A 15,897-nucleotide genomic window follows, 5' to 3' on the forward strand; every position below is an offset into this window, starting at 1 on the left:
ACCCAACAAATCCTAGGCACAAAAAACATAATTTTGCACCAAGGCACAGCATAATCAAATTGCTTAAAACCAGTGATGAAAAAAAAAATCTGAAAATCAATCAGAAAAAGATACATTACGTAGAAAGAAACAGACAAGAATAACAGATTTCTCATCAGAAAATAAGCAAGCCAGAAGACAGTGAAACAGTATCTTTAAAGTTCTGAAAGAAAAACTATAAAATTAGAATTGTATATTAATGAAAATATCTTTTTAAAATGATAGCAAAATGAAGATTTTTTTCAATGACATACAAAAGTGAGAGAATTCAACACTAGCAGAAATGTGCCACAAGAAATGTTAAGTCTTTTAGGCAGAAGGAACATTATATCAGACAGAAAGCTGGATCTACACAAAAGAAAGAGGAGTACCTGAAATGGTTACCATATGGGTAAATACATAAAACCTATTATTTAAATTGCTTTAAAAATAATAGATGGTTTAAAGAAAAAGTAATACAAGTTTCCTTTGCTATCAAAAAGTATCTATGAAAGCTTTTGTAAGCCAAAATGGCATAAACTGAAGAAGCAATTACCTTAGCACACATCTTGCTAATGGATGCACAAAATAAATTGAGATAAAGCACAGATGCCCACAGACAAAGTTCAAAGCTATGGCGGCTTGACGCTGAGATGCTGAGTGTAGTTCCCAGGGAAGGAGCTTGGTGGTGCCATTCTTGCTGCTCAGGATGTGCGCTGCCTCTATTAACGACTTGCTGCAAAACAAATGCTGAATGCTATTTTCGCTTTTCACCCTTTTTTGCAAAAGCGAAAACCCTCTTCCAATTTCTTTCAGTTAGGGCAAACAGGTATTAACATAGGTCTTTCTTAAAAGTAAAGTGGTGGAAAGTGAACTTTCAAAAAGCAGGGCTTATCTGTAATTCCTTATGGGCTTTATAACACATGTATAAGTAAAATGTATGACAAATATAGCACAAAGGCCGGGAGGAGACATATGTAAGTATATTATGGTTTGATTCTTAAATTATACATAAACTGATATCATATCACTTGCAATGAACTGTGACAAATTAAAGATATACACTGCAAACCCCAAAGTAACTGCAAAAATAACAAAAAGCAATAAAGCTAAAAAGGCAACAAAAAAGACAAAACAGAATTATAAAAGATATTCAACACACAAGAAAGCAGGAGAAAGGCAAAAGATGCAACAAACAGAAAAAGAAAAAAAAAAAACAGTAAAAAATTTAAACTCAAACCTAAACATAGCAATTGCTACATTAAATATATGTGGCCTGAACATCCTCACTATAAGGCAAGGATTGTCATAACAGATAAAAAAACAAGACCCAATAGATGCTGCTTACCAAAAAACCCATTTTAAAATATAAAGACACAAACAGGTTAAAAGTAAATGACAGGGGAAAATATATAAATATACTAACACCAATCAAAAGAAGTCTGGAGCACCTGTATTAATAGCAATCACGAGTAGATTCTGGAGCAAAGAATAAAAAGAGTACTATCATAATGACAAGGAGTCAAGTTATCACAAAGACATAATAATCCTAAACATACATGTGTATCATTACAGAGCTTCAAGACAAATGAAGCAAAAACTAATAGAACTACAAAAAGAAACAAATACACAATTATAGATTGGAGATTTCAATAACATTCTCTCAATAATTGACAGAATAAACAGACAGAAAGTCATTAATGATACACAACACCATCTACTACCAACTTGACCTAATTGACATTTATAGCCATTCTACCCAACAGGAATAGATATATATTCTTTCCAAGTGAACATAAAACATATACCAAGACAAATGATGTTTGAGACATAAAACAAGTCTCAATACATTTATGAATATTCCAATAATACAAAGTATGTTTTCTGACAACAGAATTAAATTAGAAATCAGCAACAAAAAGACATCAGGAACCTACCCAAATATTTGGAGACTAAATAATATACATCTAAATAATCCAAAGTTTAAAGAAAACTCCAAAAAATTAGGAAGTGAATGAAAATTTTTTAAAATAACATATCAAATTTATGATATGTAGTTAAAGCAATACTTAGAAGAAATTTTATACCATTAACCACCTATAACGTTAGAACTACAAAGAGGATAGGTCTAAAATCCATAAATTCAGCTCTCACCTTAAGAACCTCAAAGGAAAGAGCAAATGAAATCCAAGGTAAACAGAATAAAAGAAATTAAAAAAGATCAGAGAGGGAATTAATGAAAGAGAAAACACCAAAAAAAAAAAAAATAGAGAAAAGCTGGTTCTTTGAAAAGATCAGTAAAAAATGATAAACCTCCCAACAGATTAATCAGGGGAAAAAAAGGAAGATACAAAATACTAACATTAAGAATAAGAGAAATGGCATAAATCCAGATAGTAAAGGTATTAACTGAATAATAAGGGTATGTTATGAATAACTTTGTGCCAATAAATTCTGTAAGTTAGATGAAACAGACAAATTCCTTGAAAGACTACCAAACTACTACAACTCACTAAACAAGAAATAGGTAACTATGCAAATTTGCTAAAATTTTGTTAAGAATTTTTGCATCTATATTCATGAGCGATATTAATCTGTAGTTTTTCCTTTTAAAAAATTGAATTTTTATTTAAAAGAAACCACTGCCACAAAGAAAACACCAGGCCCAGTAAATTCAATCTATAACATTTAAGAAAGAAATAATATCAATTCTACACAAACTTGTCTGTAAAACTGAAGATGAGAAAATACTTTCTCATACTGAGGCCAGCATTACTCTGATACCAAAACGATACAAAACATTATAAGAAAAAAATAAAAACAAAAGCGCAAACCAATATCCCTAAGGAAAATTTATATAAATATTCCTAACCAAATTTCAGCAAACTGAACCCAACAACATATATAAAAAATAAAATGTCACAACCAAGTGAGATTTACTCAGGAAAGTAAGGTGGTTTAACATCTAAAAATCAATGTTAGAATATCAATTATATATTTCACCACATGAACAAATGTTAAAAAAAAAAAAAAAAACTGAAGCCCTACATGAGCTTCTCAATAGATACAGAAAAAGCATTTTAAAAAATCCATCATCTACTACTGATTTAAGAAAAAAAAAAGCCTTCAGCTAACTAGGAATAGAAGGGCACTTCTCCATCTGATAAAGGGTACCCAAAAAAAAACAAAAACATAAACAAAACCTCTATAGCTTACATCAGCCTGGTGAAAAAGTAAAATGCTTCCCTCCTAAGATCAGCAATAAAGCAAGGATGTCTGCTCTTAGCCCCTCTATTTAACACTGCTAAATAGGTTCTAGCTAGTGTAATAAGGCAAGAAAAAAACATGAAAAGAATCCAGATTTTAAAGGAAGAAGTAGAATTCTCTTTATTCACAGATAATGTGATAGCCTGTGTAGAAAATACTATGGAATCTATAAAAAAGCTATAACTAACAAGTGAGTTTAGCAATATTACAGGACATGAGATCAATATTCAAAAATCAACCTTTCTATATATATATATATATTAGCAAGGACCAACTGGAAAGTTAGTAAAATATCACCTACAATAGGATCAGAAATATGACATAATTAGATGTACATTTAACCAAAAAAGATAAAAGACCTATATGATGAACACTGTAAAACACCAGTGAGAGAAACTAGAGAAGATCTGAATAAGCAGAGCATATATTATGCTCATGTAATAAGTTAGGCAGTATCAGAGCAGATGAATGAAGAGTGGGGAGTGGAGGAATAACATGGAATTTAGCTAATGATTATATCATATAAAAATAGTGACAAAAATTAAAGTGTTACACATTCAAACTTTATGAATTAGAACTCCACAATCTCTGAAAACTCCAAGAGACTATTTGCAGGAGGTTCTCTGAACTGAAAGACAACACAGAAATGGCATTGAGAAGAAAATGAGAGAATAAAATATGATGTTTGCCCTTGTAAAACAAAGCTAGATAAGAGTGAGCTAGGCAGCAATGGAGGTTTACGTAGAGACCTTGTAGAAGACTTTGAAATAAAATGAGGTCTTGGAAAAAGCCCTGCAATACAAGGATAAAAGGTTTTCAAAATGACTGTGACAAAAACAAAAACTTTTAAAGCATTCAAAAACAGCTTTAGGGAAGCAATATTTTTTAAAGATAAGAAAGAGATGTGCTTTGTAAATAATCATAAATCTGAAAGCTGTTACTCTCTTAAAAAGGGTAAAAGATGTAGAATTACAGCTAGCAAATGATGACATTTTGGTTCTAGAATAAGTTCTCAGTATTACAAATTAAGTAAATCAAGTATATTTTTCAGATTTCATCAGATATTGGTATATTTGTACTAACAACATTCAATCATTATCATCAAAAAATAAACGTGAATGCAGACATTAAGTGTCATCCCTCATTATCAAATAGACCTTGAAAGCATTTAAGCCTACTTAACTTTTGCTGGAGTATTTTACTTCTAAACGTATAAAATGGAAATGGCGGGGAGTTCTCGTCGTGGCACAGCAGAAATGAATCCAACTAGGAACCATGAGGTTACGGGTTCAGTCCCTGGCCTTGCACAGTGGGTTAAGGATCCGGTGTTGCCATGAGCTGTGGTGTAGGTCGAAGACGCGGCTCGGATCTGGCACTGCTGTGGCTGTGGCGTAGGCCAGCAACAGCTTCTATTCGACCCCTAGCCTGGGAACCTCCATATGCCACGGGTACAGCCCTAAAAAGACAAAAAGACCAAAAATAAATAAATAGAAATAAAATGAAAATGCCCATAAAAGAATCTGGATACATAAAACAACAGATTTCATAAAAATATCCTATCACCTTTGCATGCTAGTAACTTTTAAAATAACACATCTTAGTATCCATGCTGTTAGGTACAACAGTAATTAATACAAACACCAAGAGCAATCATTGTAGGAATACTGGTCATTTTTACACAGCTTGGCAAATTATCAAGTACCTGCTGGTTATTAATTTCCAAACATATGGGAGCCCTGTGGTAATACACATTAAATTGATTGTCTTCCACAAATAGGGCATAATGAAAAAATGAATTATTAATCGCCTCTATAAGAAATCATTTAACTCATATTCATATTTTTGGCAATGTACAACCTTAAATAGAGCCTTTTACATAGAAACTAATTAAAATTTTAGTAAAATATGTAATATTTACATGAACATGAAATGGTAGGCCATTGTTCCTGCTATAACCCTATTCTTACATGGGCTATAATATAGTTTTTATTACTTTATATAAGTTACTAAACTTTCATTTCTTTAAAACTAGTTAAATATACAAATGTAGATAATTCATACAGTCTCATGAAAATGTTCTTTTCGTTAAATAACTAAAAAGCTAACAAATCATGAGCATCTCAAATCAACCAGATAACAACTGAAAGATGAATAACATTTCATCAATTTAATCTATTCAATTTCACAAAAATACACAGCTGCCTTGAGGATAACCATTACATCAAGTTTAAAAGTATTTTTTCAATAAAAAATAATTGAAAGTTATTATTTGTATTCATTTCATTTGTAGCTATCTCTCTTAACATATTTAAAATTTAATAATTTTCTAAAATCTTACCCAGCCTTTTTTTTTTGGCCACACCCACAGCATGTGGAAGTTTCAGGGCCAGGGATCGAACCCATACCATAGCAGCAACCCAAGTTGCTGCAGTGACAACACAAGATCCTTAACCTGCTACATCACAAGGGAACTCCTTACCTTGTTTTTTTTAAAGAAAAAGCAGGGAAAAAAAATACTGTATTAGTAACATTTAGATTGCTTACTGATTTTATTACATAAGTGTCCTGAATACCTGATATCAACTACTGACTAGCTTCAAAATCATTATAAATTATGTGAGTAATTTGTAATGAAATATCAAAGTAATCTAAATTAAAATTAAATATCCTAAAATAAGATAAATAATTAACTATCATAGTCAAGAATCTACATAAAATATGGAAATCTACATAAGATAATGTGATCTACTGAAGTATGAAGTAGTGACTTCCATAAATCGATCACACTCCAAAAGAAAGCTACCAAGTAATATAATCTATAATACTCCAAAAATGGGATCTTCCCCTAGAGATCTACCACACTGAAAAAAAAGAGAATCCAAAGAAACGAAATAGTAATAAAGGTAGGATTTTAATTCAATAGGTTAAAGTATCTGTTGGAAAATACTAAGGTTCTAGGGCTTAAAAAAAGAGAAATCTACCAAGCCCGCATTAATATTAGTAAAACTGTATACCACGGCACATGAATATTCTTCCTGAAACAGGTTAAGTAACTGTCATATTTAAAAATATATACGAAGGGCTTAGCAAAAAGCATGAATATATTATAAAAGTGTTCTCTTCTATCCTCATTTTATATAAATCTGGAGCCATTCTAAAGCTGAATATAAAAAGATGTGCTATACTGTTGACTACAGAATACTACAAAGTTTTATTGCCATTTAAACAAAGAAGCCATAACAGTTAAATGAGCTCAAGAAATAGGCTTCAGTATCACAAGGTGCCAGCTGTAAAGAGTTATGGCTAATTGAATATGGAACTCCTGCTTAATCAGATAACTGCTCTGCTATTTCCAAATGAAATGCCATTTCCATACTGTCTGAAAATGGCCTGTTTTATTGGTAACCAGAGAAAACAATATAAACTGTAAATAACATTAAGTGCTCTGTTTACCCATTCCAGGCACTGAAGTAGCAGGGGATCCAAGACGTCTTGGTAACACATTTGACGATAGGGCTGGAGTAACAGCTCTTTCTGGGGGTCCACCAGGGGCTGAAGTGTCCTTTGGTAGTCCAGGAGATACTGGAACTTGTGGAGGAGGGCCCTGGCTAGAGTCCGCTGTTGTTGGAGAAAGGTTTCTTTGAGCTGCAGTTCGCTGACGAATCTCTGAGAATAAGAATAAAAAGTATGTATGTGTGTGTGTGTGTGTGTGTATATATATAGGTTCAATATCCAATACATCACCATAAGCTAATAACACAAACAATTTGCATTTAATAAAGTTTTGTAGCACTAGAAAGCATCTATAGGCTCAAAACTGTTTGTAATAAGAAATTTATAAAATGTGACATTGAAAACAGTATAAATAGAGTATTACATTTCTGAACCTACAATTCAACTGCATATATACATTTACACAACAAGCCTTGGAGTTTTCACTAATTCTGATAAATATTCAAGTAACAACTGAAAGATATTATCATAACCTGGTGAGGATTATTATAAAGCTATATGATGCATAACTGGGTATTTTATTTGAATTTATTTTGAAAAATAGTATTAGAATTAGTGAAAAATCCCGTGAAAACTGCAGAATTGTTTTTTCAAGATAAAAAAATGATAATGCTAAGAAATGAGGGAGTAAGTATATTCTGGAATTATAGAATAACTTATGAGGTAAGTAATCTAAGCAATCATAGAAATGCTGAAAAAGTTTTTTGTATTTTTGTTTTTTTTGGGGCCCCACCCATGGCATATGGAGGTTCCCAGGCTGGGGGTCAAATTGCTGCCAGCCTACACACAGCCACAGCAACTCCAGATCCGAGCCTTGTCTGTGACCTACACCACAGCTCATGGAAACACCAGATCCTTAGCTCACTAAGCAAGGCAAGGGACTGAACCTGCACCCTCATGGATACTAGTCAGATTCCTTTCCACAGAGCCACGATGGGAACTCCTTGAAAAAGTATTCTTTACTATTAGGTACCATTCCCATTCTCCTTTATACTATTGCTATCTTTTGGGATAAACTTTTTTTGCCAATACATTTAATAAAGAAAAGCTTCCACTTTACATAAACAATGCATTATCATAAATTAAGTTGCAAAAATGACAAGATTTTCTGCCACAGGGGTTGGCAACCTCTAGGCTGCCACCTCTTTTTGTAGTTTTATTGAAACACAATAATGCTCTTGTTTACATATTGTCTCTGGCTGCTTTAGAAGAGTTGAGTAGTTACAACAGAGACCATATGGCTCTCAAAGCCATTTACTATATTTACTATCTGGTCCTTTACAGAAAGTTTCATGACACCCCCCCCCAATCACATAAAATTCAATTATATCACATTATACCAATAACTTACTTGAATGTCAATGGTAAGATTTTAAATAAAGAAGCATTTCTAGTTTTTTAATTCTACATATCACCTTAAATTATTACAAATACTGAAAGTATACGCTAAAACTAAAGAAGTTAAATTTTAACTGACACAATTGGTAAAAAAATGCATACTTCCAGAAGCAAAATACTTTAGATTTAGACCCTATTTTACAGTTAAAGATTTTCATGAAAAGTTCATTGCAGTCAAGAGTGCAGCTTGAACATCAGATTTCAGTTTACTAGTTAAGAAACTGGGCCCTGTAGTCAGTCAAAGAAGTCTGGTTAGAATCCTGGCTATAGCTACACGACCTCAGATGGGTTAACTTTGCTAAGCCTCTGTCTCCTTATCTATAAAATTAGGATAATAATATCCTAACTCAGAATTGTTGTGACAAATAAGATAGTGTCTGTAAATTGATAGCTCGTATTTATTGAATATATATTTCAGATGACAGTGTTTTCATACAACTAAGTATTTTCAAATCACCATTATTTGGACCAATTAATTTTCCATTGCTTCTTTTTTTTTTTTTTTTTTTTTTTTGTCTTTTTAGGGCCACACTTGTGGCATATGGAGGTTCCCAGGCTAGGGGTCCAATAGGAGCTGTTGCTGCTGGCCTACGCCACAGCCATAGCAATGCCAGATCCGAGCCACGTCTGCAACCTACATCACAGCTCACGGCAATGCCAGATCCTTAACCCACTGAGCAAGGCCAGGGATCGAACCCGAAACCTCATGGTTCCTAATCGGATTCGTTTCCATTGCACCACAACAGGAACTCCTCCATTGCTTCTTAATTTAGTCACCAACCCAGCCACTGCAATAATAAATTAAAAGCATGTCATCAGTATATAAATGGAACTGCCCCTATATTTGGCTACTTACAGTTCATAGAAAATGTCAGATTTTACCTACACTAATTGTATCCTAATATCTCCTGCAAATTAGCTGGTCACTTAATTATCTTTAATGCACAAAGAACATGTTAAAAGATGGTTATACATTAGGAAAGCCTTTAAATGCTGCAAAAGGTACTGAGATCAAGGAAATCATAAGAATATTTGGTCATTTAAATCAATTTTTTAAACGGCATCAAATATTGTAAATCATTTCTTTAGCAGATTTTCAGGTGAAATATAACTCAAAAAAATGACATTTATCTTCCAGATAAACAAAAGCTTAACATTAGACTATGTTAAAAGTCACTAATATCCTTTCACTTCTTGAACAAAGACTTGAGACTGCTTCCTCTGAGTGTACTCTTACCCTTGTGAAAAGGAATAAAAGCACTCTTAACATCACTTATGTGCTGATAGGAATGGTCTATAACTAATTATTTAACAAAAGACACCATGTCTAGCATGCCATAAAAGATATTTGGGGTTAATAATTTCTAAATCTAAAATTAGGTAGATAAAAGGGGACAATGATACAGAAAAGTCAGGAAAGGGAAGAAACACAGTTTCAATGTTTCCATAGGAAATGCAGGTAACAAAGAGTTTACAATGACAATGGTTGAAAATAGCTAGCAATAATACAATACCAAATCCGTATCTGGTAAAGTGTTATGAAATGTTCTGGTAGTCTCAATTTAAAATATCTAAGAAGTTCCCGTCATGGCCTAGCAATGACAAACCCGACTGGTGTCCATGAGGACGCAGGTTTGATCCCTGGTCTTGTTCAGTGGGTTGGGGATCCAGTGTTGCCACAAGCTATGGTGTAGGTTGCAGATGCAGCTCGGATCCGGCATTGCTATGGCTATGGTGTAGGCCAGCAGCTGTAGCTCTGATTCATCCCCTAGCCTGGGAACTTCCATATGCCATGGGTGCGGCCCTAAAAACAAAAAAAAAGGAAAAAAAAAATATATGTGTAAGGTTTATGGGAGTTCCTGAGGTGGCTCAGCAATAACAAACCCAACTGGTAACCATGAGGACACCGATTCAATCCACGGATTTGATCTCCAGCCTCACTCAGTGGGTTAAGGATCCAGCATTGCCATGAACTGTGGTGTAGGTCACAGACATGGCTTGGATCCCAAGTCGCTGTGTCTGTGATGTAGGCCTGCAGTTCCAGCTGTTATTAGATCCCTAGCCTGGGAACTTCCATCTGCCACGTGTGCAAACCTAAAAAGACAAAAATAAAATATCTAAGACTTACCTACTTTTAGCTACATGCCATTTACAAATGCTTTGTGTTATAATTCTCTTAAAAAGTTTCTAGTACTCAATAAAGTAGTCATATTGGTTATACTGAAAATTTCCTACATTTAAACACAAAATATGATCTTCCAACAAGATTTACCAAGCAACCCACATCAGTCTGGTAAAATATAAGGAATGCTCCATAAAAACAATTTCTGATGAGAGGATGTTTAACATCCTTATCAATGATTGATCAATAATTCAATAAAAATCACACTCACCAAGAATGAGAACACGTCCATAGTTTTAAATTCAAAATTAAGCAAAGAGAATCAAAATGGAATAAAAGCTACTATTTCATAATAAAAGGAAGAAAATAAAATTGAAAATAATGATAAAATAGGATAGTTGTTGAAAGCACAGACTCTGTAATCAAACTGTCCTCATTTCAATTTTAGTTTCACCCTGTCTCTCAGATGTGCATGAAGCCTTTTCCAAGTGGACACCGACTGTCTCTCAGTTCAGCTTCCTCATAATGAGAACATTTACTTCTTATGGTTGTTGTAAAGAATAAATGAGATAATCAACACAAAGAATTTATCGAGAGCACAAGAAAAATACTTAATAACCATCAACTAAGAAGTAGTATACATCTAAAGGGTCCAGAGATTACAGTGAATTTAACACTAAACTACCTAGAATTTCTAAAGTAATTATTAAAATAAAATAGATATTAAATTACAAATTAAATGTTTTCCTGAAGTTATTTGTGAACTTGTTTAAAAATGCATATTGACAATTTATGTAAAAACTTAAATCTATTACTCTAGCTTGCTATTAACTCGAGATGAATGTTCTGTAATACCAATAATTATCTCTTAATTTATCAGATTTTTAAATACTGCTTATTTATATACTGGTTTTGTCTTTGTTTTGGTATTAAGCTGTAGCAGGAAGATCACCATACAGCAGTTAGGAGGCCTGAATTTACATCCTAGCTGATACCACCAGTTCCTCTTGTGAGCTGCAAAGTCTTTCATCCAATTTGGGTTTCAAATTTCTTTAGTGTTGGCAGAATTACAAAGACAATTCTCATAGTTCCCCTAACACTAGGTAAAGGCATTCTGAACTCTAAGCCTCATAAGAAAAAATTTCAATAACTAGGATTTTAGTAATTCATGGAAAAAAATCTTTAAGCCTATGAATAACTCACATATGCAGATGTGGACACTCTCAAATTTACGGTGAATTTAGTTCTTTATGTGATTATGAGATGTGGTTAGATAGAACATAGCGATATACCTTCAGGAGAGTTTCTATTTTTGAATTCATATAAATTCAGGTCTCTTGTTTATATTTAACTGATTCCCTTAAATAATCAAAATAATAAAGATCATATATCTGCTATCTCTTCCTTTCACTTTGAAAATTTTCTAAAGTCTACATTCACTATATCATCTTCTTCACATCCTACTCATACCAAGCACCTTCAAGGAGTTCCCGTTGTGGCTCAGCAAGTTAAGAACCTGACCAGTATCCATGAGGATGCGGATTCAATCCCTGGACTCACTCATTGGGTTAAGGATCTGGAGTTGCAGCAAGCTGCACTGTAGTTCGCAGATGTGGCTCAGATCCCGTGTTGCTGTGCTTGTGGTATAGGCCAAGAGCTGCAGCTCTGATTTGACTCCTAGCCTGGGAACTTCCAAATGCCAAAGGTACAGCCCCAAAAAGAATTTTTTAAAAAAATTCTACTTCTGCCTGACTTCTCTACCGAAATCATTTTCTCAATAGGTCAGCGACTTTTTATTAACAAAAGTGATGCCATAACCCCTTTCTTCCCTAAGGCAAAGTTTTTTAGGAACAAAAAGAAAGAAAGAAAAAATTCCCTAACATTTTACTCCTCAGTCCAACACAATCTGATTTCTGGTCCTCCTTAGCTACCAGAGTATCACCCACCACTGAAAGTACTATTGCTTTGGTTACCAAATTATAACATCACCATTACTATTATAATTATTATAGCTATTCTTTACGAAATCCCTACTATCTTCTAGGAACTGCTCTACACATTTTAAATGAGGTTACTAATTTCACCTAATATTTAGACCAACTTTTTGAGATAACTCCTATTCTCAGTTTCCAGAAGAAGAAACCAAAGCTCAGAAGCCAAGTAACGTGCCAAAATTCTCACAGTAAAGTTAAGAGATGGAGCCAGAATTCAGACCAAGTTTGTATGACAATGATGCCCTCAGTCTGTTATATAGCCTGTCAGATTCAATGGCTTCATTTGTCTTCTGGTTACTTGACCCTTTGCAGAGTATGATAGTGGATATCATCCCTACTTACATTTCAACTTTCTAGATGTCAGTTTAGTTCTGCTTTTAACTCTGACCACTTCTTCTGCCTTTTCCTAGGCTCCTCTTTATCTATCTACCCTTAAATGTTAATGTTCCCTGGTGTTCTGCCACAGGTCCTCTTACTGTATTGTCTCTCCTTGGGCAATTTCATTCAATTCCATGGTTTCAATAAATATCACCTATACTTCCCAATGACTCCTAGTTTGTATCTATAACCTCAACCTTCTTTCTAAGCTCCAAGTTAAATAATTAAATGCCTACCACCTGGATTAAACTCCCACTCAACAGATCCAAAAGCAAATGAAAGAGACTGAAAAAAAAAAAAAAGCAATAGAAAGAAAATCAATGTAACTAAAAGCTGGTTCTTTTTTTTTTTTTTTTTTTTTTTTTTTTTTGTCTTTTTGTCTTTGTTGTTGTTGTTGTTGTTGCTATTTTTTGGGCCGCTCCCGCGGCATATGGAGGTTCCCAGGCTAGGGGTTGAATCGGAGCTGTAGCCACCGGCCTACACCAGAGCCACAGCAACGCGGGATCCGAGCCGCGTCTGCAACCTACACCACAGCTCACGGCAACGCCGGATCGTTAACCCACTGAGCAAGGTCAGGGACCGAACCCGCAACCTCATGGTTCCTAGTCGGATTCGTTAACCACTGCGCCACGACGGGAACTCCTAAAAGCTGGTTCTTTGAAAACATAAGATGATAAACTTTTAGCCGGACTCAACAAGAAAAAAAAAGAGAGAACCCAAATAAATAAAATCAGGAATAAAAGAAGTTACAAGCAAGACCACAGAAATACAAAGGATCATAGATTACTATGAACAATCATAAGCCAATAAAATGCAGAACCTATAAGACACGGTTAAATTCATAGAAATGTACAATCTTCCAAGACTAAATTATAAAGAAATAGCAAATACGGACAAATTACCTATCTACAAATGAGAGACAGATCATAGACATGGAGAGCAGACTTGTGGCTGCCACGGGGAAGGGAGTGGGATGGACTGGGAGTCTGGGGTTGATAGATGCATACTGTTACATGTGAGATGGATAAGCAATGGGGTCCTACTGTAGAGCACAGGGAACTATGTATTTTTAAAAAAAAGAGGGAAGAATGTACATATATGTATGACTGCGTCACTTTGCTGTATAGTAGAAATTGAAGGAACACTGTAAATCAACTATATTTTAATACATTTTTTAATAATAAAAAAAAATACCAGCTGAGCTGCGCATCATGCCTGTGCTGCCCAGACTAGCAAACAATACAGTCAAGATAGATAAGATGATCCCAAGAAACCAAAAGGCAAGATGTCGGCTTATGTCTTCTTTGTGCAGACATGCAGGGAGGAACATAAGAAGAAAAACCCTGAGATCCCTGTCAACTTTGCTGAATTTTCCAAGAAGTGCTCTGAGAGGTGGAAGACCATGTCTGGGAAGGAGCAGTCTAAATTTGATGAAATGGTGAAGGCAGATAAGGTGCACTATGATTGGGAAAAGAAGGATTATGGACCAGCCAAGGGAGACAGGAAGAAGAACCCTTATGCCCCCAAGAGGCTCTCGTCTGGATTTTTCCTGTTCTGCTCAGAATTCCGCCCCAAGATTAAACATACCAATCCTGGCATCTCCATCAGAGACATGGCCAAGAAGCTGGGTGAGATGTGGAATAACTTAAGTGACAGCAAGAAGCAGCTGCACATCAACAAAGTGGTGAAGGTGAAGGAGAAGTATGAGAAGGATGTGGCAGACTATAAGTCTAAACAGAAGTTCAAGGCATCAAGGGGCCTGCCAAAGTTGCCCAGAAAAAAATATGGAACAGGATGATGAAGACAACGAAGAGGATGAGGAGGAGGAGGAGGAGGATGAATAAAAAAACTGTTTGCTCTGTCTCCTTGTGAATACCTTAGAGTAGGGAGTGCCATGGTGGACACACCTCTTACCTGAGCTGTGTCTCTTGCCCTCATTAGATTTAAATACCCAATTGGATCATGATCATATCAAAGTCTCTAGAAATTGTCAGTGGTTTACATGAAATGTCCATGGGTGTTTGGAGCACCCAGAACCTGTATCAAAGTTGTACGTATTTCCAAACATTAAAAAAAAAAAAAAGGGTCTCCTCACCCTGTGCACTTTGCTGTTGGTGTGAAAAGGCATTTAAAGATGTCTCTGGCATTTTCTTTTTTTAATTTGTAAGATGGTGTTAACTCTGTGGTTATTGGCTAGAAATCCTGAGTTCTCAGCTATACATATCTATAATTTGTAAAAAGAACAAAGCAACCAAGACACACACACATAAAAAACAAAACAAAACAAAAAACAAAACTCCAGATGAATGTACCAAACATTTAAAGAAGAGTTAATGCCTATCCTCTTCAAACTATTCCAAAAATACTGAATAAGGATCACTCCCAATCCACAAATAACAAATGCTGGAGAGGGTGTGAAGAAAAGGTAACCTTCCTACACTGTTGGTGGGAATGTAAATTGATACAACCAATATGGAAACAGTATGGAGGTACCTTAGAAAACTAAATTTAGAACTACCATATGACCCAGCAATCCCACTCTTGGGCATATATCCAGACAAAACTTTCCTTAAAAAAGACACATGCACCTGCATGTTCACTGCAGAACTATTCACAATAGCCAAGACATGGAAACAACCTAAATGTCCATTGACAGATGACTGGATTAAGAAGATGTGGTATATATACAAAATAGAATACTACTCAGCCATAAAAAAGAACAAAACAATGCCATTTACAGCAACATGGATGGAACTAGAGACTCTCATACTAAGTGAAGTAAGTCAGAAAGATAAAGACAAATATCATATGATATCACTTATATCTGGAATCTAACATATAGCAAAAATGAACCTTTCCACAGACAAGAAATTGATGGACTTGGAGAACAGACTTGTGGTTGCCAAGGGGGAAGGAGTGGGATAGACTGGGAGTCTGGGGTTACTAGATGCAAACTATTGCCTTTGGGATGTGTAAGCAATGAGATCCTGCTGTATAGCACTGGGAACTGTATCTAGTCATTTATGATGGAGCATGATAATTTGAGAAAAAAGAATGTATACATGTATGTATAACTGGGTCACCTTGCTGTACAGTAGAAAATTGACAGAACACTGTAAACCAGCTATATTGTAAAAAATAAAAGTCATTATAAAAAAAAAAAAGGATCACTCCCAAATTCATTCCATAAGGTCACTATTACCTTGA

The 15,897-nt window shown here is 34.7% G+C and overlaps 1 protein-coding gene and 1 pseudogene across 5 annotated transcripts in view; one reads left to right on the forward strand and one right to left on the reverse strand.

Annotated features, from left to right (window-relative positions):
• Positions 1–15,897, reverse strand: part of LNPK (protein lunapark) — an 84,070-nt gene that overhangs the window by 13,925 nt on the left and 54,248 nt on the right. For all 5 annotated transcript variants that reach the window (XM_013984286.2, XM_005671972.3, XM_021074605.1 and 2 more), the window contains 1 exon segment: positions 6,739–6,951. In XM_013984286.2, the coding sequence (XP_013839740.1) occupies positions 6,739–6,951 (213 nt within the window).
• LOC110257196 lies at positions 13,767–14,964 on the forward strand (annotated as a pseudogene).

This window comes from Sus scrofa, chromosome 15 (assembly GCF_000003025.6).
Source record: "Sus scrofa isolate TJ Tabasco breed Duroc chromosome 15, Sscrofa11.1, whole genome shotgun sequence".
Lineage (NCBI taxonomy): Eukaryota > Metazoa > Chordata > Mammalia > Artiodactyla > Suidae > Sus > Sus scrofa.